The sequence below is a fragment of the Scleropages formosus genome, chromosome 14, assembly GCF_900964775.1.
Source record: "Scleropages formosus chromosome 14, fSclFor1.1, whole genome shotgun sequence".
In the NCBI taxonomy this organism is placed as follows: Eukaryota; Metazoa; Chordata; class Actinopteri; order Osteoglossiformes; family Osteoglossidae; genus Scleropages; species Scleropages formosus.
The window spans coordinates 21875172-21902503 of NC_041819.1; the positions used below are offsets into that span (position 1 = coordinate 21875172).

The following is a 27332-nucleotide window of genomic DNA, read 5'->3' on the forward strand; positions in this document are numbered from 1 at the left end:
GCCGGGCAGCGACGGCGCTCTCGCGCCTGCCTATTTTTAGCCACCTTCTCGTGGACCTCACATACTGCGGATTTTTGGATAATGGCTTTCAAGTGTGTGTGATTTCCCTGCAATGCACGGGCAGCCCATTCGAAGTGTAACCCGCCTCACGCCCTGCGCTTCCAGGATAGACTCTGAATGACACAAAATGACAAAAGCACCTGCAAGTGGGAAACATAACCCTGGGCTTCCGACAGCAGCTTATAATAATTTACCCATACAGCACTGCTTGAAAGTGTGTGAAGCCCTTGTGTCCCTTAATTTTACCATGAAATGGGTATCGAATGAGAAGCAGTGTTTCTCCAGTGACATACGCGTGTAATGAGCAATTCCATATGTTGCTTTAGAGAAAATCATGTGCGCGGTAGAAACACACAAGTAGTGCAGGTGTAAAAATAGTCAGGTGTGTAAATCATAATTGTTTATTCATTTTATAGGTTTATTTTAATATTCAACATTTAGATTTTGTAAGTTTATTTTAATATTTTATCCAAGAATAATGACCATCCCTATAGGGTTCGCACACTTTCAAACAGCACCGTATATACAGCTGGGTAGGTTTTACTGCACCCGTTTGGGGTAAGTACCTCGATCAGGGGTCCTCGAGCAGGAGGTAAGATTCCAACCTCTGCCCTCTAAAAGGGGGCGGTAGCTCTAACCAGGACGCCACCTGCTGCCCCGTTCCAGGCACTCGGTACGGCGAGGAGCCACTGAACTCCCAAAGCGCTCAAGCACGGAGGAAAGACTCGTGAACCGCGAGGATGACATCTGCCTCCTGTTACCACGCTCAGTGTCACATGCATAATTTAAGGCTCTTAAACCCAAACGGAGCTGGGGGGCATGTGACAGCGAAATTAATCAGCGTGGTGCCGACAGTCCTGCCCGGCCCATTTACTACAGCCTGTAAACCGGAGCTTCCCACCCGACCCTCCGGTGTAGAGCGTTTCATTGTACTTTTTTACCCGTCGTACCACGCTGGGTTTATTTCGACTCAGGGTGTTTTCGCTGACCTTGGGTAGGGAGGGTTTGAGGAGTATCTCTACTCCTCCACCACCAGCGCCTCGCTGTTTCGGAGATGTGGGCGGTACGGTGGAGCAGGGAATAGCGTTGGTGTCTCGGACCTCTCAGGCTGCAGGTTTTGGCCGTGGGTTCGAATCCGGCTCAATCTGTGTGGAGCTCACATGCTCTCCCTGGGTTTCCTGTGGGTGCTCTGGTTTCCTCCCACAGTCCTAAGATGTATTCTGGGCAAACTGATGGTTCCAAACCTCCCACTGTGTGTGTATGTGTGTGATGGACTGGTGTCCCAGTCAGGACATCCCTTGCCTCACGCCCAACAATGGACAGTGGACACGGGACATACTGCTCACACAGTTCTTCACCAGAAAGAAGAGCCAGGTGTGTGAAGCCATGAGCGATAAAGATGGAGATGGACCTCTAAAGGTTGACCGCGCGTAAGAAAGCTGATCGGCTGCTTGGGCCCAGCAGAAGCCCTGGGCTCGAACCCCAGGATGGACTCGTTCTGACCCGCCACTCGGATGAGAACACTATATCGGCCATCCTCTCCGCAGAGGACCTTCTCAGCTGTCTAAATATCGCCTGACGGAAAACAGTCCGACAACTGGCACGCACATCCAACGCCCGACGTTTCGGGGAATTCTCCCAGATCCGACTGGGATCAGATGAACGGGTGAGGGGATTAATGGAGAGCGGAGGAGAGAGAGAGGAAAACACAACGGATCTCTTCAAACTGCCTTATTTGTATGGAAGGCGCCTTCCTGCATGAGGTGGGATAAATTTAGCAGACACATCTGCGGTTCATGTTAATAAAGTGCTTTGATGAGTTTTTGAAGTCCCCACCCCACCCCATTCCGCTTTGCCTTTACCAAACAGAGACCTTTCCCAGAGTTGGCGGCCAGAAGGCTGTGAACTTCATTCGCGACCGTAAAGGAAAACTCGTTAATCTAAAGGTGAATTAGCAGACTTCTCCAACTTGAGCCATTCCCAAGATATGGTCGGGGAACGGAGCCGCTCACCCCCCCCGGCGTCCACCTGACGCGGGTGACGGGCCGGATTTCACGCGATTGCACCACCCCGACAGCCAGCGCTGGAAAGGGTGGGTCGCCCTGCCCGACCGCGTGGGATCCTTCGCAAACAGGCAGAAAAACACAGAAGGGGGTTTAGGGAAGCTGGAGCTGAAGAGTGGGCCAATGCACAGGGGGGGGCGACAGGTTCCCTCTCACTGGGGCATCAGAAGCCGGGGAGCGGATAGCATTAAAGCGCACCGGGAACGGGCGAATCCGACACGTAATCTGGGTATTAAGTGCTACTTGAGTGTGATACGGCACACTGAGAGGCAGATTACACAAGTGGATGTTACACCACTGATGTTTCCCTCTTCTCCTTTTCCGTTACTCATTTACTTCATGCTTTTCTCCAAGCGAGACTTACCATGATTTACCCTTTTGCATAGGTGGGTCATTTGAACTCCGTCAGCTCAGGATAAGTACCTTGGCCCAAGAGACTAGAGCAGGAGCAGGATTCGAACCCAGGTTCTCTGAATGGAAGGCAGCGTACCTCTGGGCTCTGGGTTTGAATCCCTGGGAGTGCTCTAGTAACCTTGAACAGCGGCACTATTCAAGGTTACAAGAGCACTCCCAGGGATTCAAACCCAGAGCCATATCACAGGGTCTGAATACTTATGTCGGTGTGATATTTCAGTTTTTTTTATTTTTAATAAAGTTGAAAAAAATTTCTAAAATCCCATTTTTATTGATCATTATGGGGTATTGAGTGTACATTGATGACAAAAAAATTTATTGAAATGATTTTAGCGAATGTATTGAAAATAAATAACTGAAATATGATATGATATGACCACTCTGAGTTCAACAAAAGCATCCCTGGGAGTACAGGCCTCACAAACGGAGCGCTTTCCCCTCCTTACCGGCACTTCTAGCAGGAAACACGGTTAACGCTTCACCCTGTCCAGTGGATCATTTTACCCCGGGCTGCCTGAGGAATGCTGATGCTGTACGAGCTGCAGAGAACCACATGGACTTGCGGTTATGGGAACTGGGCTTATTAACAAAAGTTTAGTCATGAGTTGAATTCGTACCGGTGTAAAACATTTGAGAATTTTAGCAAAGCGCTCGAGCTGATTGCTCCAGTAAATGTTCGGCCACATGGAGACAGAGGTGATGTAAGCTGCTTTTTCCAGCACTGTAAAAAAAAAAAAAAAAAAAATCAGTCTCAGCTGAAACTGTTGCTACTATTCTTTTTTTATACTTTATGTCTTATTTATGCTGCTCCCAATCGAAAGCCCGCATTTACATCCAGAAGGTTGTCAGTTCAATTCTTGGAGGAGCCTTCCTGGCATACCCTTGGAAAAATGCACACAGCTCAGATTTCAGCGAAAACATCTGTATAAATAGCTGTATAAACAAGTCAGCTACAAGCTATGTAAATTACTTTGGGTAAAAGTGTGCGCTGTGGGAATAAAATTAAAAAATACAATTTGAAAAAATATTTAAAAACATTAAGGTTTTTCTTCATTGCGTGGAACCACATTAGGTGTGTTGAATCACCTGGGGTAGGACTCTGCCTCACTGCCCCGGGGCAGGATCTGCTGAGAGGGGGGCTGCTTTTTTGTCTCCGTAACAGCTGAGATCGCAACGGGAACCTCTGCAGAATCTGCTTAGTCCATTGCGGCCGACGGCTTATTGCCCACTTCCTCGGCAGCAGCGCGCCTCGACTCCGCAGCGACAAGGAGGGCCCGCGGCCGCGACGGCGTGCCCAGCGAGAGCACCCCCCTCTAATTACCGGTGACGTCCGTTTCTTCGACACGTTTCGCCAGACAATACCATTTCAAAGCGGCGGGGGAATGCGAAGCAATGCCATTCCAAGACCAGTAAAAGGCACGCCACAGAAGAACTTTGCATTTTCGCTGCGGATTACAAGGGAAAAAGAACGGGAAAATTCCTATTAATCAACGATTTTGCCAACGTTGCACGAGACCTCGGAAAAATTCTCGGACAAATGACAAAGCTGGACCCGGTTCTGTACAGTTCTGTACTGTGTATGCGGTGCGAGGAAGTAGAGAATCGGGTACCAGTTTGCATACAGTGAGAGGGCGCCAGGAAAAAAGGGGTTATTGTCTATCCAATGGCAGGCAGTGATTCCCATATGGACCAAGAAGCCACACCCAGGCTCCGCCCAAGCCCCACCCCTTCATATGAAACACACCCAAACACCACACGGGCCACACCCCTCCCTCTTCAGCCCCAACCAGACTCCGCCCCTCTCCATACTGCCCCACCCAGGACACCCCGCTCCATAGCCAGCCCCACCCAGGACACACCTCTTCCTTTTCGGTCCCACCCAGACTCCGCCCCTATCCATACCATTCCCCTGCCCCACCCAGGCCACGCCCTTCATTCTCAAGCCCCACCCAGACTCCACCCCTTTCAGTATTGCCCCTCCTAGCTCCACCTAGGCCACACTGCTGCCTACAGGGCCGCGCCCAGCATTCATAGGCATAAAACCCCATTACCGCCTACCTGCTTGCTAAGCAGGCCGTACACACACATTCGCACTGTAGTTCAATCACTGCCTCCCGAATCGCTCTCAGTCAGAACCAACTCTCATCCTCAGTACCACGTTACTCCCACCTTTGGAAAAAAAACATGAAAAAAATCCTCAGATGTATGATGCCTCAGCACATGTTCGTCTTCAGATTTTCTCCCTTCCTCTCCAGCTCTCCATCCTCCTTTCTGAAATTCAAATTCAAAATGAGCTTCATCGGCATGATGGGAGATACATATAAATGTCATCATATATATGTGTGTGTGTGTGTATGTGAAGTATTTATTAAAAAGCTATTGATTTCTTTCTTCAACCACACTGAAGACAAGTCACATTAAAGACAATTTCATAGGTTCATACGTCTGTCAGCCACAGTGTGAGCTGCGCTGAAAGCTTAGCCCCCCACAGTCTCCCCCCGAGGTTTCATTTTTAATGGTCCTTGCAGCTGCTTGTTCAGTGTGAAGACTGGGGTTCCCCAGTTGGTTCACGGGGGTTCCTGTAATTTGCCCGATGGTCTTGGTGCCGCACCGCAGGGCCGTGCTGCGAGACCGGTCATTAGCACTCGCTAATTACTCACTCTGTGACTTCCTCTCCACTATTAAGGTAACTGATAATGTTGTAACCAAGCGCTGTAAATTAGTGTAAAAAAGCACAGTTGGAATTTATGCTGACGGTTACACAACAGCATCCTCCCCTGCTGGGTGCGATTTTGTCAACTGAGAGAAACAGTCTTGATTAAAACATTTCGGGTGGCTTAGCAGTTATTGCATTACAGCAAAAGGACCCGGGTTCAAATCCTTAGCTCCTTCTGCTGTGCCCCTAAACAGGGTATTTACCCTAAATTGGTACAGTAAAAACCCCCCAGCTCTATAAGTGGGTGAATAACTGCAAGTAGCTTAGCATACAACCAAAATGTTGTAATTCGACCTGCAGAAAGGTATCGGCTAAGTGAATAAAAGTAAAACACATCAATGCACACACTCAAAAAACACCATTTCTCCCTTGTTCAGCATTCACACTCGGGGGTTCAGCGACTGGAGTTTTATAACTTCAATCTGCAGACACACTGGATCTTCATACTGCATTTCCATCGGCATTCAAGTGCGACCCAGTCGCTTCAGACCCGGGGCCTTCTGTCCTTTCACCCCATCGCTGATTTACCACAAAGGCTGAGTCACAGATGTGGAAACTACTGCGGGTCATGGCTGCTTTTCTTTTCATCTTTACCTGAGGAGTGAGAAAACCACTTGTCTCCTCCTGCGACTCGACTGAAATGTTAAACCGTTCGGTTTGTTTGACCTGGCGCGGATACGACGAGGTCTCTGGTGCCAGTGCTCCCAGTGCGTCCATTAATTCGCCAGCTGTGCGACCCGCTGGGCCAAGTCGGGCATCGCTGCACTCCTCGCTCTCCAGACCCCCCCCAACCCCGTGGACAGGCCCCCGTTGGTCACCACTTCCCTCAATCACACATCTCGTTCTGGTAAGGAAACCTCTTCCTCCACTCCAGGACAAGGGTGGAGATCTCCGAGGTCACAGCAAGTGTGTGAAAAGCAATGAACACAATGTGCAGCTTTGACCTGTTGGTGCAGCTGGATACCCTTGTCAAATCAGTTTGCATCACGGATCTAGGCCCTTAACCACAAAAGCGACTCTGAGCCACTGCCGCTCAGCCGCAAGTGCCAAGTTTAGCCAAAGGCAAAGATTTGGATGAACAGGAAGCCATCATCTCCTTCACCTTCACACCACTCTAGCTGCTGCTCTTGGCAGTATTAGTTAGACCTTCTCGGATGGAACATAAAGTCGTCTACTCTCAGTGGCTACAAGTTGGTTCGTCCCCTGGTGGGCAGGTCCTCCAGATGTTCCTACTTGCGACTCCATAACAGGAACTCCGGGATTCGTGAGGGATAAGCTCGTCCCACTGCGACCCAGGAGTGCGTAGCCCTTCCGTCAGGACATGAACCCAGACACATTCGGAAGACCAACCTCAAAGACGCCCCAAGGTTTTACAGGGTCTTGAACAAGTCCCGAGTTAATCCATGGTAAAATGAAAGCATGCCATGTGTAAGCCGCGGCATGAACGAGTGAAGCCAGCATGGTTGGGACCCAGCGCTGTTCAAGAGATCGAGGAGAATTTGCTCTACATGGAACATTCAGGATACTGTTGGGTCATAGACACGGAGCACAACTACCGCGGTACAGATGTTACTGCAAAAAGCCGCAATCTTCATAACAGTGTCGTGGAACGGACAAGTAAATTGCCTAGAATAAACGTTTCAGTCAAATAAAGAACTGATAATAGCAGCAAAAATGTGTTCCGAGAGCAAAGAACAATGGCGAAGGCAAATGTCACAAAACGAGGGGGGGGGACACATTAAACTCGTTAAATATTTTTTTTAATTAAAGGGAATCTGTGAGATCTGCAGAGAGCAGCTGGGTTTTATGCTTTTAACTGGTTCATGACACTTATTGGATGTGAACGTCTGCTTTTATTCCAGCTGTGACCAAAACAGCAGCCCTTCGTGTTCTCTTCTCCAGCAACGGAGGGCGACTCCATCGCACCATCTTCCCTCCCGCAAAGCAACCAGGAGGTTTAATCTCCCATTGCAGCAGTAGCCTGTAATCACAACCCCAGAGAGGGCCATGCCAAAGGGGAATATGAGTCATTTCACCGCTATTATGTTTTCATTACATCCCTCATCTCGGCATACTGGGATCCCTAAACATTCTTTGCATTTCACATACAAGCTGGAGACACGACTACGGTTTCTGGTGTTATGCGGGTCATGGTGGGAGGATCAAAGCAAAGCCCCGGAAGGATAAAAAAAATCCATGTTATGAGATAGGTGCCCAAACAAAGGGGTATTTTAAAATGGACCTTACAATGAATTGGGGGTAATTGTGGGCAAAATGAAATTAAATTTAATTGTTGGTGAAGCATCTTTCCTCAGAGAGTGTCTGCTTTGGCACAGCCCAACGAGGAGTTGGGTTACGGTACTGGTAAATATGGTGAGTACACCATATTTATGTCCGCAGTGTTGGGTCCAAAGGCAGCAGTTCTACCCACTTCCCTCTCTGGGGCTGTAAGCACCATAGTGGTTAGTACTACTGCCTTTGGACCCAAAGGTTGTAGGTTCAAACCCTACCTTTAGCTGTAATACTCTTAAGCAAGGTACTTATCCTAAATTGGTGCAGTAAAATCAGCCAGCTGTATAAATGAGTAACTAAGTGTAAATAACTTGACTCTCCAAGTCACTGTGGAGAAGAACTAATAAATGTACACTGGAAAGCTGTGCAACTCTGAGTCTGATAGAAAATCCAATGATGACCCTAGGAGATGGTATGATGTGTATTCATGGATCTCCTAGGTGATCTGGAGACATGTGTGTTTAAAAAAAGATGGGGTATCACCCCTTTCTTGAACATTGAATGGGCTTCAGCAGCTCAAATGGAGTTCATCACATCACAAACAAGAACCTAAAGGTTTTCAGTTCTGGTTGTCTCGAGCGTTGGGACCAACAAGCGGTCAGAGGTGGTGGAGCACAGTGCTCTTACTGGGATGTAGGGAATGATCAGAGCCTGAAGGTAGGGGCAAATCCTTTAACCGTCTTGTTGGCCATAACCAGAGCTTGACTGAACTTGATATGGGCAGCAATCGGAAACCAATGGAGAGAGACGGGGAGGGGAGACACATGGGGACACTTTGCCAGGTCAAACACAACTTGCGATACGGCATCCTGCATGAGGCGGAATCTTCTCTGGGAACTGCTGCAGAAGAGCTGAGGAGACACGGTGGGTCATCTCCTACTCAGAAGCTCCGTGCTTCTGCCCTTTGCAGCCTCCGACTATGCGTCAGAATGCAGGACACTGGAGTCAACTGGGGATCATTCATTATTCATGAGTGCTCTCCGGTTCCATCCCAAATGACCTTGTGGAGGTGCATCGGACCACCTCAGCTCCCCGGGTTTGCAACCGAGGTGGACTGGGAGGTTTACCCTTATGCAGGGTATGACCGTGCTCTTCATCCCACCAGGGGGTATTCTTGTCTAAAAAAAGCAGACGGCTCACTATGCAAATGACTTTGGTACAGCTCTGCTTTTCTTCCTCTCCTACGTCTCCGTCCAGAAGGAGAATCAGTCCATTGACTGCGTCCCGAGGGTCGAGTTACAAGACAAGGTGGACGGGCCCATCAGCCACGTGGTTCCAAGGGCAGGAGGGAATAGTCGAGCATGAGCAGCAATCAGGCCAATGAGACGTCTCTGTGCTGCTCAGAAACCCTTAATTGTCTCAGATACGTCGTCATTCCACCATGGGTTTGCGAGGCTCTTCGGCATTCATTAATTCATGATTAATTTACACTAAATGAGAAGCGAAGGCGACATGTTTCAGTCCTCCTTGTTGAGCATGGGAAAACGCCCTGTTGATCCCCTCTCGATATCACACTGTGACATCGCGGGGGTCGCCGATCCTCTGCCGCTCAGGAGCCTTAACCACACCCAAGTGGTTGGCAATGGCAGCTCTTCCTGAAAACAACTCTGCATCCATACTGATGAAATTTTTTTGGGAAAATTATCTGTGTAGGTGGGTATTTGGTCAAGACAGGGCGCAGCAAGAAGACCCCTCCTGATGACTGAGAATTACCTAGCTGCCTACAGTTATTTACCCATTTATACCACTGGGTAACATTTACTGGAGCAATTTAGGGTAAGTACCTCGCTCTAGGGTACTACAGACACAAGGCAATTCGAACCTGTGACCTCTCTAGGGCAGCACCTCTACATTTATTAATTTAGCTGATGCTTTTCTCCAAAGCAACTTACAGTTATTACAAGCTTACAATTATTTACCCGTTTATACAGAAGGGTAATTTTACTGGCACAATTTAGGGTAAGTACCTTGCAGAGGGGTACTACAGCCAGGTGGGAATCAAACATGCAATCTTCAGGTCCAAAGGCAGCAGCACTACCCACTACATGACCAGCTGCCCTACAAACTTCTCTAGTACCAACCTTACTCAGTGGTACTACAGCTAAAGTGGGATTTGAACCTACGACCTTCAGGTCCAAAGGCAAAAGACTACTCTAACCGTCCCACACCCCTGCCCTCTAACCGCTACGCTACCAGCTGCCCCCTAGCCCGTCTTTAAAGCGATCGACCGACCAGAAACAGCAACAAAAAGCAAACAGCATGTTTACGTAATAGGCCTGATATGGAACATGATATGAAATATGACATCCATTTGCAAACGTACGCAAACATAAACAAATCTGTCTCTTTTTTTAAAAAAAAAACGTAGGCCGAGCGGCGTTAGCCACCGGTCCGGTCCTCCATCTTGTTCAAATCAACAGCAGCTGCTGCGCTTATCGGCTAACGGTCCCGCCACCTCCGGCACATTCCGCTCCCGAAGTGACGCAGCGCGGCCGACCGAAGAGGTGACCAAACTGAAGGCACTCTCAGCTGAGTCGCCCCCCCCCTCCCCCAACATCTGCGTCGAAACAAGGCCGTCGGCGCAGGTGGGCACGGACTCCAAACGGGTCGCTGGCAACTGTGCTGTACGGTTGACACACGGTCGAATAGTCCTGTCCACACATCCGCATCATGAACACAGCACTACGAAATGAACACACTGTACCCTCCATTCGAACCTGTGCTCCTGCCTTACTACCCTTGATCAAGGTCCTTACCTTGAACTGATACAGTAAAAATGATCCAGCTGTGTAAATGGATAAACCACTGTAAGTACCGTAGTACAAACCCAACACTGTGAGTCGCTCTGGAGGAAGGTTTCATCTAAATGAAAAATAATAATAAATAATAATCCGCATACTCTAAATTGGAAATAAACAATTCAGTTTTTTTTTTTTATAACTGAGGGGACATGTTGAGACCTCTAACCTAAACCTTGCAGCTGAAAACTCCTGATTTGAGAGGTCAGAGAATAATTTTGTATTTCTTGCGCTGGAAAACTTAAATGTTTGACTAAATATTTGACTGGAAAATCAGATTTTTTTTTTTTTTTTTATGTTCGGCGTGGAATTAAATCTCATTCACTGAATGTTATCTATGTATAAAAATAGGTCAAATGCTGTAATATTATTCATTAATAAACAGTGAAGGATGTGAAGGATGATCTGCCTCATCGGGTGCGATCCAATTACATCACTCTATGGGCCCAAATACCCCTCTACGGGAGAAACGTCCCCCCGGCTGGACCGGGGAGGGGGTGGGATGCGAATCCGTAATCCCCCACAAATCTCCTTTTCCCTGTCCCAGTCACCAGTCACCCCATCTGCTGCGCTCCCAGTTCAGCAAAGCAAGCACTGTGCCCCCCTCCCCCTTCCCCCCATAGCCCACCCGTTGACATGGGACACGGGGGGTCAAGACTGGTTGGGGAAATCTGACAAACACAATCAGCTTTGCTTGAAGACCCTCCAGGTCCAAGAGGCCATTTATGCCCCATCCTATCTATCTATCTATCTATCTATCTATCCATATTTACTTGAATGTTTGTTGGTTCATTTGTTAGTAAAGATGAGCCTATCGTCGCCATGGATACGTCGCAGCAGTGCCATTATCTCGGTCACATTCCAGCACATGAAAGGACAGCGCTGATGGACACGCAGAAAGACGACACGGCGCAGGCGCTCCATCCCCCTTGAGCAACTTGGTGCGCGTGAACATTTCGACGTGTGCTGTGAGGGAGTGGGGCGAGCGAGCAGGGCGAGAGAGCGAGTGGTGGACACCAACCGCCCCCCCGCACCCTCAGGGTGTCCCTGGCATCTGGCTCCAAGTTGCGCGCAGACTCAACGGAGCAGTTAGAAACAGCAGCGGCCGCCGCTGGGCGCCGAGTCCGACCTAGTAACCTACTTGCCACATTTTGGATCTTCTGGACCAGGAAGTGGAGGAAAGCGGAGACGGAGAAGACCGAGGCAGCCGGATCACAGACGGGTCACAGACCTTCACACCTGATGCAGCAGGTGAGGCGGTGCACTGCCCGAAAATAAACACGTCACAGGGCAGGAAAGAGCTGAGACTGCAGCCATGGAGGACCAACGCCGGGAAGCTGTGGAGATCCAGACTCACCAGGCACAGCGTTGGCATCACTGAGGGATTCTGGGATTCACACGTCCAAAAAGTCCCAGATTCACAGAAGATTCTCACATTATTTCTGTTGTATGTATCGTGCTGCTGCTGCCTTGTGCAATTTCCTTAAGGATAAATAAAGTTCTCATCCATCCATCCATCCATCCATCCATCCATCCATCCATCCGAATATTAACCCCTTCATGAACACAATGCCTGCCACGTACAAACACTTAAGCCTGATGAATCCTAAAAGCCACACAAACACACTCCCAGGTGTCCATATTTCTGCATCAAAACACAACCTTTCATCTCATTTATGAAAAGCTGCTTTTCTTCCTCTGGTCTAATTATCCAACTAACGAACTGATTATGCAAATGAGGCTGCTGTGGAACCCACACAGTTAACACATCCACCCGGCTGTTGCGGATGCTGTCGCTGGGCTGCGTTTCCCTCAGTGGGGACTCGTTCCTGCGTACGCCGGTGCTCAGCTATTCCCTGGTATTGATCCCCGGGCTCCTCTTCTGCACTTTCCTCATACTGATTATGGCTTCTGGGTACCAGCTCGTACCCTTAGTCCTTTTTGGAGCCTCTTTTCTTTGAGCCTCTTTGATCTCTGACCAAATTTACATACATGTAAACATGCTACCCAGTAAATATAAATCCAAGGGCCCAATGGGTTGAACTGCAAGATCAAGCAAAGCCAAGGAAATGATTTTAATGAAAAGGTTGTAGGTTCCAATCCCCACGGGGCTCTCTTTTACCATTCAGCAAGGAAGCCAATCTGAATTACCTAAGTGAAATATTCTGGGCTGAAAAGGTTTGCCAGGATCGAAATGTTCTACGATACTATGTGCCAGTAATTTTTCATAATATTTATTTATCTTACATTGTACCCCAAAGAGGCTTACTGCATCAGGTGTGAGCGCTAAAAGCCTCTTGCAATTATTTACCAGTTTATGCAGCTGTGTAGTTCTTACCAGAGTAAATCAGGGTAAGTACCTTGATCAAGGGAATTAAAAAAGGAGATGGGATTTGAACCCACATCCTTTAAGCACAAGGTAGGGGTTATAACCACTACACCACCTGTTGCCCCACTACATTCTATTCATTATGAATCCAACATACAGTCTGATGGATTTCACAATTTTGCTGAATGACAGTCAATATCCAAACTGTTACAAAGCAGGATGGGCACCTCAATAGTACCACGGTATACAGGTACAGCACTGCTTGAAAGTATGTAGGGGTGGTCATTATTCCTGTACAAGATATTGAAATAAAATTATAAAATCGAAACGTTAAATATTAAAATAAACCTAAAAAATTAATAAATAATTAATTGAAAAAATTAAGGAATGTAATTGAAATCTAAATGAAATGAAATCTAAATGAAAAAAAATATGATGTAATTATGATTTACACACCTGGTCCTGCTTAACCTACTGGGTTTAACCAGGGCAACCTGGGCTTCACTTATTTTTACACCTGCGCTACCATGTTTCTACTACACACATGATTTCCTCTAAAGCAACATATGGAACTGATCATTACACACCTGTTACGTCACATGAGAATCATTGCTTCTCATTCAATGACCATTCTGTGGTAAAACTAAGGGACACGGAGACACACATCCTTCCAAGCAGCACTGGATAAGCTGTGATATGCAATATATGTTTGCTTTACACGATATATTTAAATAGAGCGTACTTCATTAGATAAATATTATTTATGTGATTTATTTTCCTTTTATGCCACTCGTGGATTCTCGCTGATTTGACTTGACGGAGTGTGCCTCTACCCTGCCGACATCCAACAGCCCTGGCGAGGAACCCCTCCGCATCCTGGATGTGTCGGGGTGGAGGGTGGGGGAGGTCGTAGCCGTGTTGGGCAAACACACCCATCAATGGTGGACCAGAGCCAACGGGGAGCAGATGTTCACTCATCCCCACCATCCCGCCAGCGCGCGCAGTCGCAGCACTCGACAAGCTCTTAAAGGTCTCGCCGTCTGCGAGTCATTTCCATTCCTTCAGAACCCAACCCAGGAAAAAAGAGAAGTTTCCAAGGACTGCCGCACACAAAAGGCACTCTCTGGCTGCCTCCTTTGGAGGTCGCGTCCCGCTTCCCGGCTTACATGTGCTCCGTACCAGCCGAGCAGGGTGCCTAGAAGGCGGACGACGTGCAGCGAGCGCTGTAATCGGTGTAAAGACTCTGAGCGTTCAACGTGTACCCAGATGCCCCTGCAGCCGCGGTAAAACAAGGGAAAGCAGCAGGCAGGAGCATCTTCCCATCTGTGATATGACTTTACTGTAGTAAAAAAAAAAGCAAAGGGTTGTACCACCAAGTCGCTGTCTATGCCAAAGCCCCCACTGGCTAAATGGGGCTTAGTCTGAAGGAACTGACTGCTGGACTCTGAGGTCCCAGGTTCGAATGCCACCTCTCGGTCTAACACGCTTGGTCAAGCGTGAACTGATACAGTAAAAATGACCCTGCTGTATGAGTAGAAAAACCAGACTAAGTCCCTCTGGAGAAAAGAAGGTGGGTAAGGGGTTTCCAGTGGCACCCCCCACGAATGTCCGGCACGCCTCTTTCCATGACATCGTTTGCCCCAGTCTCGGTGATCTGGTGACGACCTCGGTCACGTGCCATGAATCGATAAATGAAAATCGCCCCGAAAATTTCAGTACTACCTTAAATTCGGACCTAAACCGAACAACGCTGAGATCGAGTGAAAACGTGGGAGTTTTGATCGCCTTACCTCTAAAAGGTCTATAATTCATCCAGTGTAACATCAAGGCAAGTTGTGAAGAGTGCTTCTGCATCAAAATGCCGCAGATCTTGGGTTCAAGGCGCTGTCACTGGGACCTCCCTGAAGGAGCGTCAGTTCAACTGCTATTTTCCATAGGCTGGGGATCTGGGTTCGAATCCCCTGAGTGCCACACCAGCCATCAGTGCACAGGAGGCCCGGTGAGCCTTGGGGAGCGAGATGGTCGAGGTGTCCAAAGCACGGAGGGCGATGTCTCCCTGTGGAGCCGCATCCCAGAGAGTGAGAAGAAGCTGGAGGCTCACGGCGCATCGGAAGACTTGAGCGCCCCCCCCACCACCACCACCACGAGCTGGCATGGGCGCCGTGTGTCGTGCGTCAAGGAGGAGCCATAAAATTGGGAACTGGCCATGGCCAAACTGGGAGGGAAAAAGGACTGCGACAATCCTCCCGCGTCCATGGCGACAGCCACTCGGCAGCCTCAGCACAGTGGTGGGCAGCAGTGCCCAGCCGGCGTGCATTTACTTGCTCACCTAGACGTCACAGAAGCATTTCAATCAAACTTTCCATCGATCAATTGATTGGATTCTAATGGCCCAATACAGCTCCCACTCCAACACCACCCAGACTCAAAGTCAACAACCCAGTGTGTTAATGTCATAAACTGTGTATTGGAGGATGACCTGAAATTGTTTCTCAAAGAGGGGCTTACGGAGGGTCCATATGACAATATGATTGACATCTATATATATAAATATACACACACACACACATAAATAAGGGAGGGAACCCCAGAAATGTTACCGTGTGTGTGTGAGCGTCATGGATAGGTTGTGCCGGACCCCAGGCGCAGACATCTGAACGCTGCTATCAAATGGAGCCAGCGAAGCAATTCCTTCATTAGCACCTTCATCACATACTTCATCAGATCATCACCACCATCAACATACCCTTCATCGCATCCTTCGCAAAACCATGACCACTTTCATTACATCATCACCGCTTTCATCGCATCCTTCATCAAGTCATCAAATATCCTTTGGGATCAATTAAGTTTCTATCTATCTATCTATCTATCTATCCCTGGAACCCTTAACCACAACCCCAATGTGCAACTGAAGAGCTCAGTAAGTGCTACCTTATACTGGCAGCAGGTGGTGTAGTTGTTAAAGCCATTGCTGTACAGTCTGAAGGTCCTGGGTTTGCTCATCCAGCAGGGTAAGTCGCCTTGGACAAAGGTGTCGGGCAAAGTGAAGGTTACTAGTAATATGGCACCAATGGGAGCATGAGCTCCAGATGAGCAGGTCGGGCACCTCGGCAGAACATATCCAGAGCATCCGATGAGCTCGATTGTCATGGACATGCGGAGGAAGACGAGCGTGATGGATTTGCCTCCTCGTGCTGGTCCGAGCCCCAGCGTTCAGCCCCGGCCAGGTGGGCGGTGGGGCTCCTCGTAGAAGGAGATGCTGGACCCCTGCAGCGGCGGTCCCACAGAGGACCCAACGGCAGGTCCTGCGGGGTCGGGGTGGGGGGGGTGTCCTACCTGTCTTGAAGAAGGGGTCCGTGTCGGAGTCCGGGGGTCCCTCCTCTGCAGCCTCCGCTGAATTCATCATCATCCCTCCCTGTCGGGGTCAGGAAGAAGAAAAGGGGGGGACGTGGCGCTCGAACGTGGTAAATCCAGGGATCAGAGCTCCTCCAGCCCCATCATGTTCCTGCCGATGTCCCGGGGATGATGGAGCGACGATGGGGGCGATGATGGAGCGCGACCGGGAGACTGAGCTCCGTCAGGGCGCCTCTATTGTTCGCGGATCGGCGTCGCGCGCGCCTACAAAAGGGGGCTCCTCCTCTGCATGTCCCACGCGCGGGGGGAACCCACGCAGCAGCGGCAAAGGCGGCGGGCACGAGCGGTCCGCACGGTCACGGCGCGACTCGGTTCGCGAGCATCACCGTGTCAGCATCTCCCTCGCGTTGCGAGCGCTCGCGCTCTGTGTGTGTGCGTGTGTGTGTGTGTGTGTGTGTGTGTGTGTGCGCGCGCGCCTCAATGTGCGTGATGTCATGGCAATCTGCAAACGGGGGTTGGTTGGTTGGGGTGGGGGGGTCGGGGGGGGCTGGCTCTCTTCTTTATGTGTGTTCATGTGAAGCGGAGCCGGTCCGCTACACCCCACGGTTCCCCCAAACGGATCCCCATTCATTGTGGAACCCGCCCATCGGGCTCTTCCCCTCCAGAACAATGGCAATAGGCTGCGCTCTGCGCGTCCCCCGCCGCGCGTCCACGCGTCTCCGCGCGCGTTCACGCCCGTCTGCGCTCCCTCCGCTCTTCTCGTACTTCTTCTACCCCTTAATGAACTCAGAACCACGGTCCCTGAAAACCTGTTAGTGTAGTTGTGTTGTTTTAAATTTTTTTTCCTATCATGAAAAATATAACCGATTATAAAAAAATCTTTAACAATTTCAAGTTTGACAAGTGAGCTAAACAGAACTGTTGTATTTTTATTATTGTAAATTATATCATTATATACTTTATTATTATGCACTAGTCCAACGTACAATTATTAAATGCGTCCTGATAGCAATAATGGACTAGTTAATGCACATTTTTGGAACTCTTCAGTAACAATATCAACAACAACAACAACAACAACAACAATAATAATAATAATAATAATAATAATAATAATAATACCTATTTTGATTCCATGAAAACACAAGAATAAAACACATCATCATGCTGAGAATACAACACGTGTGTAACGTGAACAACAATGTGTCAGCTTTTTTGTGGCTGTGCCCTGACTTTAAGGATCAAAAGGTTCACGCGACACTAACTCGTAATGTGATCAATTTTGTGCGCAATTTCGGAGAAAAAAAAAAAAAACTGAATAAAACGTGTGATTTTTTTTTAGAGGCGAAAGTGTTCGACATTCCAAATCAAATGTTGCTCGGAGTTCCAGAAACAAAACACGATGTGGGTGGGAGTGGAAGCTGCCCTGTGGAAGAAGAGTCCCGAGGTGATGCAATTAAAAAGGTGCAAATTGTGGAATGAAAAAAAAAAAAGAAAACAACGTGTCAGGAGTTCAGACTCAGTTTCTGGAGAAATACCGCCCCCTCGTGGTGTCACGTGATTCTGCAACGTTACGTCACGCATACGTCACAACTGTTGCTACGAGCCGGTGACGCCACCCATATATATTCCGTTGCTGCGGACAGCTTTGTGTTCATTCATCAGTACCTGTAGGAACAAGGCAGAAGTAGGGAAAAGATAAGTGCGACATTCTTAACACCATGTATATTTTTTTAGTTTTTTGACCAGCTAAATGAAGTAAATCTAATAAAGTAAAATGTAATAGTCTATTAAACAGAAATCCTTCCTCTCTGTTTATTGTAGGTTAAAGTAAGGGTCTCTCCCAGCATGGCGGATGAGGACAGACAGTTTGAAATCCCGGTCAAACTTCCGGAAATTTTAAAGCAGTTCACGAAGGACGCCATACGAACTCAACCTGCCGATATCATACAGTGGGCCGCGTTGTAAGTGTGACGGGTCCTCCTCCCACCGCTTCGTAAGGGCTGAACAACAACATGTCAGTGAACAAGGAGCAGGCAGCATTTTGCGTACAGGCAGGGGAGCCGAAAAGGTCCGATTTCCTTTTCTCAGGTACTTCAGCGCTCTGGTGGAAGGGCAGCCTGTGCCAGTGGCAGAACCTGCTGCTCAAGAGGCCGACCAAGACGGCGACCTCACGCCGGAAGTCTTAACCGCCATGCATTCAGAGGTGACGTCTTTCACGAACGAAGAACTCTAAGCGTGCTCGGCTCGCAACCTTGCACAACCTTGACGAACGTTTGCTGAAGAGCTGAAAAATGCACTGCCACATTTGTCGAAGGGACAGAAGCAGTTTCTCGCTAAGGGTTTCCGACCCGTTATCACGAACGCTGCCTCAGCGGTAAATGGGGAAATACCAAATTCCATCATTTGCCGATTGTAACATGATCATTGATCGTCACCATAAGGCTCCTGCAGGATAGTAGAGCGGTAACAGCAAAGTATCTCCTCACCATCAGGTTTTCAGTTCATATCGGAAGAGGGGATCTGCTGTTGTACCACTGAAACAAGCACCCAACCTCAGTTACTTGTGAGCTATTTAAGTCAATTTGGCTAGAAACATATGCTGAGCAATTAAAAAAAAAAACAAAAATGGTTCCTAGTATTCCTTTCCATATACTAATGAAAATTGTAAGACAATTTTGGTTTGGCTTTTAACATTCAGCTCTTATTTGCTTGCTTGGATTAAAAAGGATATAATTTAAGATACAGTTTAATCTCTGTACAATGTCCTTTTACAGTTTTGCGAGCGAGAAACCGTGAGCAAGGCGGAGGTGGCGAAAACGTGGCAGTCGTTCGGCCTGCCAGATGACCTCCTCAAACGAATCTTCCTGCTGTATAATTTCGGGGAGCATCTTAACTGGATTAAATTCCTGGCTCTTGGCTGCAAACACCTCGGCGGGGTAAAGCGGGTGTCGCGTGCCATCCAACGTGCCTTTTTTCCCTCCGATCGTGCCCGGTCGCAGCATTCCATGTAGAACGATTTCCCTCTCGACCTTTTGAGAACTGACGACTCTCCATGCGTATCCATGGAAACGCTGAAATCATTTCTTTTCCCCCAGACGTTGAAGAACGCCATGATTCACGCCTGCTACATCATGGACCCGGCCTGCAAGCCCCCGGACGCTGGCATACCTTTCGAAACCTTCCGCTTTTTGTACACGTACTTAGCAGCGCTGGATGAGGAAGTGACGGTGGGGCAGGTGGAACGGGCGCTGACGTACCTGGAGACGAAGGCGTAAGTGAGCCGAGCGCGATTTTTCAACCTACAAACAGTCCCGCCTCCTACGACCTATGACCCCCCCCTTCCATCCTAGCACCTGTTCTTCAGGATTGTGCATGACATGACATGATATTTGCCCCTCTTCCTGTTTCACGCACCCTGCAGGAGCTCGCAAAGCGGTGTGATCAAAGTGTCCGACTTCATTAGCAACCGCGAAGTTCGCCTCGGATGAAGTCGCCCCGGCGCGGCGCAGACGGATGCTCGCTAACCCACCTCTCACCGTCAGCCAAGCCGTGCCGGCCTTTTGCTGATTTTCATTAAAATCAAATAAACCTAACGAGGGTTCGAAACAAGGCCGCTTTTTCTGTGAAGTCTTCGGAAGCACGCCGACCCTCGGGGACCCGTTACCTTTAGCCGCAAAGCGCCCGTTAGGGTTCGAGCCGCATTCCATCAGTAATGGGATGCCTTCCATTAGAATCCGCGAGCTCTTTCTCTCCAGCATTTCGTGCCCTTACCGCGCCGCTCGGAGGGCTTACGTCGACATATTGTAGACAAATTTGTTTTTATTAAAATAAGTTTCCACGCTACGTTTTTGGCAGGTGGAGGGCTTCTTAATGAGGTCCCCTCAGGGTCAAAACGTTGCAAACAGAAGCGTAATGGTTTTGGCAGCTTCTTCATTCCAGGGTTTCCTGCTCTAGCTGTATTTTTGTGTAGCAATCTGTATTCCCATAGGTTGAGAACCCGTTTCTTACAGTAACTAGAGCCAAGTTTTGCAAGCAGCACCTGCAGAGCGGGAAGCGAGACGTACGGCAGGGTGGCCGTTCCAAGCTCCAGATTTTCTTTGACCCCTGTTACTGTTCACGGATTTTCATTCTCTATTTCTATCTGTTAAAATTGTAAGTACCCTATAATATTTCCTTTTCTTCCAGGCACTGATGTGTCAAATGCGTGTGAAGCGTGAGACGACTATAACAAGTAATAAAAGTCCACTGACAATGTATGTGTTAAATGTATGAACACAAATGAGCTGGGAAACTCAGGTTCATAACTCTTTTGTTCATAATTCACTTTTACTACAACACCATCAATGAATGCTTAATATTGCAGGTGTCTCCTGATGTACTCATGGCTTAGGTTCTGTAAAAGTCTCAGATGTAGCTATAACAGGAAACACTTGACTTTTTTCATTTTAATATTTGTATTAGCTTCAATCTACATTAAAACATTTTAAAAGTATTTTAAAATTCTTGAAAGTGAAAATGCATAATGTGTGAAACTCCTGTTCTGCACCGATTGTTGACCGATTCATCCTGGTCATGCGGAATTTTCCTTACCTTATGACTGATCAATAGCACTCAGAAAAACTAGTTGTCAGCTCTGAACACTTGGGATATGAGTTGAACGAAGGTGTCTCAGACCACTATTCAGTTTGAGGGTGCTCTTTACCGCCATCTATCAGCACGGGGGGGTCGACACAGGTTGCTTCGCTTTGCTACAGACAAATTTTTCCAGAAAAGAATTTCTGAGAATTTTTCGACAGAAATAAGCGAATGAAGGTGCAGTAAAAAAATAAGTTGGAAAACATACGTATCTGAGAATTCAACAGACTTGGCTGTTTGTATAAAAAAAATCAGTTTTAGCGCTCTGTTCAGACTCTATGTGCCCTATAAAAGAAAAAGGAAAACACACACACACACACACACATTTTCAGAACCGCTTGTCCCATACGGGGGGTCACGGGTAACCGGAGCCTAACCCGGCAACACAGGGCGTAAGGCCGGAGGGGGAGGGGACACACCCAGGACGGGACGCCAGTCCGTTGCAAGGCACCCCAAGCGGGACTCGAACCCCAGACCCACCGGAAAGCAGGACTGTGGTTCAACCCACTGCGCCACCGCACCCCCTTAAAAAGGAAAACAACATTCAATAAATTTTTGTTCTGAGAAAAATAGAAATTCAGTCTTTGCTCTCTGTTCTTCTCTAAGACTTGCTTGCATTAAGGCCCTATTTTTGTACTCCTCTGGTCTTGTGCTGCACTCATGGAGCAGCCATGCTCCCCAGCACCCCGGGCCTTGGAGGCGACTCTTGCCGGAGGCCCGTTCTGGCCCGTGGGAGCACGTCCACTCGCAGATGGGCCCGCCGAGAGGCCAGGTGCCAGGAAGTGGCAGGCTTCCTGCGCGTCGCTCGCCCTCCGCCAAAGCGGGGCCCTGCGTGAACGCCTATTTTAAGCGTATTGCGTTATGCCGTTCTGCTTTAGTCGCAGATTTTTGCCATCGACCCGGGGCCTGAACGCAACCGCAACCTGATCCCACAAAATTTACTCGACATACCCAGAAATGCGAGGGAAAATGCACTCAACCTCTTTTTACTGTCCTTGGGATCTCAACAACCACGAAGAGAAAAGTATCCATGGGTTCTCTTCTGTCCTGATCTCTTATCTGCTCCATGAGCTTAATCTGCATTATCTATTAGAAACAAAGAAACAAGTAAACAAACAAACAAATACTTCTTTTCAGATCTCGATACAGCCACTTGTGTAATGTACACTGGCAAAAATACTGGTATTGGGCTGAAATCATATGTCTTTATCTAAAGCTCTTCATCTGTTCTTGATGCAGTTGTGTCGACTCTGAGCTGTATCACGCTTTGGAGAATAGAGAAGAACAAATTAATAATTGTGCAGTTATAGTTTATAGCTGTACATCATGTTTCGTGTGCACTACGGTTCTACGTAAAACACATCCCGGCCAGGGGCTGCCAAATGAACCCGAGTGAAGAGTGTTTGGCAGGCCATCCTCAGCCAAGCGGTCTGGCGCTGAGGGACCTCAACTCGACACCGAGGCAGGAGCTCTGGTTGCGGTCCAGGCGCTTCCATGCCAGCCAGCAGCACAAGACAAATTGACAGCATATGGAGGAGGACTGAGTGCCGGTAGCGGGCAGCCGTGTCGTTCGAGAATGAGCCGGGGAAGTGCGAGTCAGGAGGACAAGCTGGACATCTGTGAGTGGAGCAGCGCTGAGGGGCAGCGAGTGTCCAACTAGACGAGCTGCGTGGATTCTGAGCCACGGTGCCACTTTCCTGGAGAATAAGTGAAAAAAGAAATAATAACGAAGAAATCAAGAAATAATAGGATGGCGTAGGTTAAGATGCAAAATACTTTATTAATTCCTGCAGGGAAGGTCACACACAGCAGTTCAGCGTGACATAATAGCAAGGCTCAGTTAAGTAAATAATAAATACACACACACACACACACACACATTTTCAGAACCGCTTGTCCCTTACGGGGTCACAGGGAACCGGAGCCTACCCGGCAACACAGGGCGTAAGGCCGGAAGGGGAGGGGACACACCCAGGACGGGACGCCAGTCCGTCTCAAGGCACCCCAAGCGGGACTCAAACCCCAGACCCACCGGAGAGTAGGACTGTGGTCCAACCCACTGCACCACCGCACCCCCCTAAATAATAAATAAGTAAATATTAATCATTAACAAAATCAGCATTTACAAGTTACACCAGAAAAATGAATAGATTAAAGCAGTGTAATTACTCAAGGTACTGAAAGTGCTTCCCTGTCTAATAATAATAATAATAATAATAATAATAATAATATCATGAACCACATGCACATTTTCGTTTACCAGTAATTCTGTTTTGGCAACAAAAGTGTCTGTTAAATGAGTAATGCACTTTATTTACTCTGATACGAGCTATTTACTCTGTTCTGGAGAAAAGAGTCTGTTAAACATATAAATGTGTAATGTCAAAGTAAGATGTAATGCAAATTGCTTGGCACGGTATCCATTACGTCATTGCGAGCGCTTTTCTCTTATTTGGCCTCTAGGGGGCGCTGTTTATAAACGCTTACCATTGCAGTTGCTTTTTTCCGACTATCCCAGGACCTTGTTAGATGTAGATTTCCTAAATTTATAACATCAGCATAAACTTTAATTAACTCATAGATAATATACTGTAATTTATTTGCCAAAATTCCAGTTTATAAAGATCTACTCAGACAAATAACTTTTACAGCTTAATTTAAAAATCTGTTTTACTTTATACTGGAAAGAACTTTATTTTTCATGCTAATCTTTGCGATAACCACAGTCCTGAAGACAAAATAAATAATGTAGAAAACCTTTGTTGAATCAGAAAACAAGGCAAGGCGGCCACCAGACCACTATATACCAACTATGAGGCTAAGTCAAAAAATATCCTCAACAAAAAAGTTTATAAAAAATTTTGAAAACTTCTTATTTCATACAGTAAGGCTATAAATGTTCCGAATAAGCATCCAAAAACCATTTGTTTTCTTACTTTAATTCAGCTTGATATCGCACAAGTGGAGGTGATTCAGCCCAAAACTGACAGGAAGCGACTAATTGCACAAACAGGGATAAACCCATCAGAGACAAGTCGTCTCCACGGCAACCACCCCGCGGCAACAATGATCAGAAAGTTAAGGTTGGCGCAAAACTTTGTGAACGTACTGAGGTTTGTGTGTGTGTATGTTTCCAAAACCGTACCATTAGCACTACTCTCGAAGACGAGCTTCTGGTAGTCCGTTCAACGGAAGGCAGACGTTTTAGAGGGAACATTCACACGATCAGACCAGCTCTTCAGTTTCAGGGACCGATTTTGCCCATTTGTTTGTTATTTTGTGTGTCTCAGCCATCTTTAAATGTGTTTATTTCCACCTTTTCCTGTGAATCTCTGCTGGCCCTAATTACCCTGTTCTGCCCTCAAACCACAGCTACCACATCTATCCACTGTCAAGAAACAGTAGCAAGTGTTGCTTTAAAATGTAATAATGATCATCTCAGAAAACTGGTTTAAATATAATCATTAATTGACACATAGAAATACACACACATTTTCAGAACCGCTTGTCCCATATGGGGTCACGGAGCCTACCCAGCAACACAGGGCGTAAGGTCAGAGGGGGAGGGGACATACCCAGGACGGGACACCAGTCCGTCACAAGGCACCCCAAGCGGGACTCGAACCCCAGACTCACCAGAGAGCAGGACTGCGGTCCAACCCACTGCGCCACTGCACCCCCTTCTTATCTGGGTTTAAAAGCCATAAATTTTAAGAATGTAAGCAATTTACTGGGAAATATGTTGAACACAGAATGCAGCTTTTTTAAAACCCCTGGATAAGAAAAATATTTGGGACTAGTAATCACATTGAATTTTTGTTCATTCCAAATCCAAAGCATTTTGCATTGACCTACCTAAAAACAAACTGTGCTGCAAACCAAATGCAATCTTGAATGTTGCGTGCTTCAGTGACTAAAAATACACACACACACACACACACACACACACACACACACACACACACACACACACACACACACACACACACACACACACACACTTTCAGAACCGCTTGACCCAGACGGGGTCACGGGGAACCGGAGCCTACCCGGTAACACAGGGCGTAAGGCCGGAGGGGGAAGGGGACACACCCAGGACGGGACGCCAGTCCACCGCAAGGCACCCCAAGCAGGATTTGAACCCCAGACCCACTGGAGAGCAGGACTGTGGTCCAACCCACTGCGCCACCACACCCCCTGCTGATTAAAAATAATGTACAAATAAAGGCCAGCAATTATGTACACATATTTAATTAAAAATGTCACATTTATGTTTTTATATTTTTTTAAAAAATCCTTGATGTACAAGCCACTGTCTGTGGTGTTATAAAATGAGAACGTTATCATTTGAGGGGCGGCTGTGGTGAGGTTCACACTGATTCCTTGTAAAGAAAAAGCCGCCGTCCTACAGTCCAGTGTCATTAAACTGCTATGGTTTTCGTGATCAGCAAGACCGCACTTGAGTGGAGAATGCCTTAGCCACCCACTCACAGGTCCCCTTTAGGGGTTACAGTCCACCACAGCTACTCCCAGGCTGTTCAGCTTCGGTCCTGCAGGTTCTCCTGACAATACTTAGGGCTCAGGAAGTATTCAGTCATAGCCAGCAGGTGGCGCCGTGGTTAAGACCAGAGCTGCGCAATCTGAAGGGTACTTACCTTGAGCTGATACAGCAAGAGCATGTGATTGTCCTGTGATGGACTGGCATCTTTCCCAGCGTGTATCCTGCAACGCACCCTATGCTTCTTGGATATGCTCCAAACTACCATGACCCTGCACTGGACAAGCAACTCATGAAAATGGGAATGTATGACACCTTAGACAGGCAGATAGATAGATAGATAGATAGATAGATAGATAGATAGATAGATAGATAGTTTTATTGGGTGAGTCAGAGCTGGAAAAAAACCGTCTCAGATTAGACTTAGCAGGGTCAAACTGGGACAGCCATGTAGGACAGGTCCAGTTGTGTCATCCTGCTGTCATGGTCCCAGGGACACACTCTGCTTACAAGACTCCGTGAGCTTTTTGAAGTAATTACAACAATGACCTTAAAATGTACACATTCCTGAAATTTGTGTGAATGATGTTGTTGGACAAGTAAAAGAGATTTGTAACATTTTTTGACATGTTTTTCCCCCCTTAAATCCAGCGAAATGTGTTAATTAATGAGGTGCTTGTGTTTTTCATTAATCAATAGGCCTCCTTAATTGTTTCAAAGTAGTCATAAAAAATTTCATCTCGAAAAACAAAGCACGAAGTTAAAATCCTTTTCTTTTGTATTCATAAATACGGTATTTTAAGACAAACGGATATACTACACTGTATGTAGTTTATACAGTATTGGTAAAATCCGCCTGTGTAACTAGCAGTCAATGGGTGCCTGAAAAGAGCAGGAATGGACAATTCAGGTCCTCCTTGTTTTTGAGAATTCATTCTAAATTAACACCTGATTTGATCCTGAAACATGAGGAGAGGTAACTGACTGCCCATCAAATCCTAAGAGCCATTAAACTCCATCATCCATCATCCTAAGATCCATCAAACATTCCTATCCATCAGATCCTTAGAGCCACCAAACCCTCACATCCACCAGGTCCTTAGGTCCATCAAAATCTATATATCCATCAGGTCCTAAGATCCAACAAACTTACATATTCATCAGATCTTTTCATCCCAGAACTTTATATTGACAAGATCCTTGCATCCTCCAAGCTTTCATATCCATCAGAGCCTTCAATTCATCATACTGTTATATCCATCAAACCCTCAAATCCATTAGATCCTTAGAGCCATTAAAGCCTTTATCTTCACCAGGTCCTTAGAGCCACCAAATCTTTATTTTCATCAGATCTTTGGATCCAAGAAACATTCATATCCATCAGATCCTTGGATCCAGCAAATCTCCTCATCCATCAGATCCTTCGATCCAATAAACCTTCATGTCCTTCAGATCCTTGCAGCTGTTAAAACCTTAATCTTCATCAGGCCCTTAGATCCACCAAACATTCATATCACAAGAGCTTCAGACCGATCAGACCTTCACATCCATCAAATATTATCTGCATACTGAACACATCTTGAATATGTTCAATAAGTGAAGTGACTGAGATACTGTATGACTGTATATAATATGTGCCAAGTCACAAATCTTCATCAACACATGTAATGTAGAAATGTGTGAAATGGATACAGTTAAAGCTTTCATGTCTCCTAAGTTCTAGATCTTCATGAAAATCTTCATAAATGAGATATGTATATTTCTAAAATCCACCAAAAAGGCATTATTTAACACACCCGGGAGTGTTAAAGCCTCAACGTGTGTAGCCGGGTCCTCCCCCCACCTACTAAGAAGGGTCTCCTGCGGCGCAACAGTATTTAAAGCGCGCAGAGTCGGCGGCGCGCTGCGCGCTCTCGGCTCCTCGCTCGCAGAACTCGGACACGCGTCGTGCGCGTAAGTACAACTAACATCGATCCATAGGTGATTTACCAGATACTGGGCAATAAGGCAACGTGCAGCTGAAGGAACAGAAAGGCTGTTTATGAAATATTTTTTCAATCTGTGCAGAAAAAAAAATTATAAAGTTAATAAACAGGATTTCTTTTCTCACGTATTAAAATTGTTCTCCTGACAGACAGAGTTCCAGTCTGTGCTTCTATTTTCAGTT

At 47.2% G+C, this 27332-nt stretch overlaps 3 protein-coding genes across 10 annotated transcripts in view; 2 read left to right on the forward strand and 1 right to left on the reverse strand.

Moving 5' to 3' along the window:
* LOC108928970 (kalirin-like) overlaps nucleotides 1-16472 on the reverse strand; it is a 155875-nt gene extending 139403 nt beyond the window's left edge. For 3 of the 4 annotated variants that reach the window (XM_029258165.1, XM_029258163.1, XM_029258167.1), the window contains exon 1: nucleotides 16012-16472. In XM_029258165.1, the coding sequence (XP_029113998.1) occupies nucleotides 16012-16084 (73 nt within the window). In that variant the 5' untranslated portion in view covers nucleotides 16085-16472. Of the gene's footprint in view, nucleotides 1-14462; nucleotides 14731-16011 lie in introns of those variants that run through there. The other variant, XM_029258164.1, reaches the window with a different exon arrangement.
* A 1195-nt stretch (nucleotides 16473-17667) lies between these two features.
* Nucleotides 17668-20279, forward strand: LOC108928949 (ropporin-1-like). Of its 3 annotated transcripts, none has more exons than XM_018743164.2 (6): nucleotides 17668-17727; nucleotides 17854-17993; nucleotides 18121-18235; nucleotides 18807-18968; nucleotides 19128-19303; nucleotides 19454-20279. In XM_018743164.2, exons 2-6 carry the CDS (start codon nucleotides 17878-17880, stop codon nucleotides 19518-19520), a joined length of 636 nt encoding a protein of 211 aa, XP_018598680.1. In that variant the 5' UTR covers nucleotides 17668-17727; nucleotides 17854-17877; the 3' UTR covers nucleotides 19521-20279. The 3 variants fall into 3 exon arrangements, with proteins under 3 accessions (XP_018598680.1, XP_018598681.1, XP_018598682.1); XM_018743165.2 differs by having other exon boundaries at nucleotides 17694-17752; XM_018743166.2 differs by having other exon boundaries at nucleotides 17707-17716.
* Nucleotides 20280-27062: 6783 nt separating this feature from the next.
* Nucleotides 27063-27332, forward strand: part of LOC108929005 (myosin light chain kinase, smooth muscle-like) — a 61273-nt gene continuing 61003 nt past the window's right edge. For all 3 annotated transcript variants that reach the window (XM_018743274.2, XM_018743275.2, XM_018743276.2), the window contains exon 1: nucleotides 27063-27118. The gene's annotated coding sequence lies outside the window, so the exon portion shown is untranslated. The remainder of the gene's footprint in view (nucleotides 27119-27332) is intronic.

What these genes read in the sequence shown, in the direction of transcription:
- LOC108928949 (XM_018743164.2), top strand. Translation starts at nt 17,878, where the DNA reads ATGGCGGATGAGGACAGACAGTTTGAAATCCCGGTCAAACTTCCGGAA. An exon ending in TAACCGCCATGCATTCAGAG is followed by an intron (nt 18,236 to 18,806) that starts GTGACGTCTTTC and finishes GTCCTTTTACAG; the next exon opens with TTTTGCGAGCGAGAAACCGT. An exon ending in GCTGCAAACACCTCGGCGGG is followed by an intron (nt 18,969 to 19,127) that starts GTAAAGCGGGTG and finishes CTTTTCCCCCAG; the next exon opens with ACGTTGAAGAACGCCATGAT.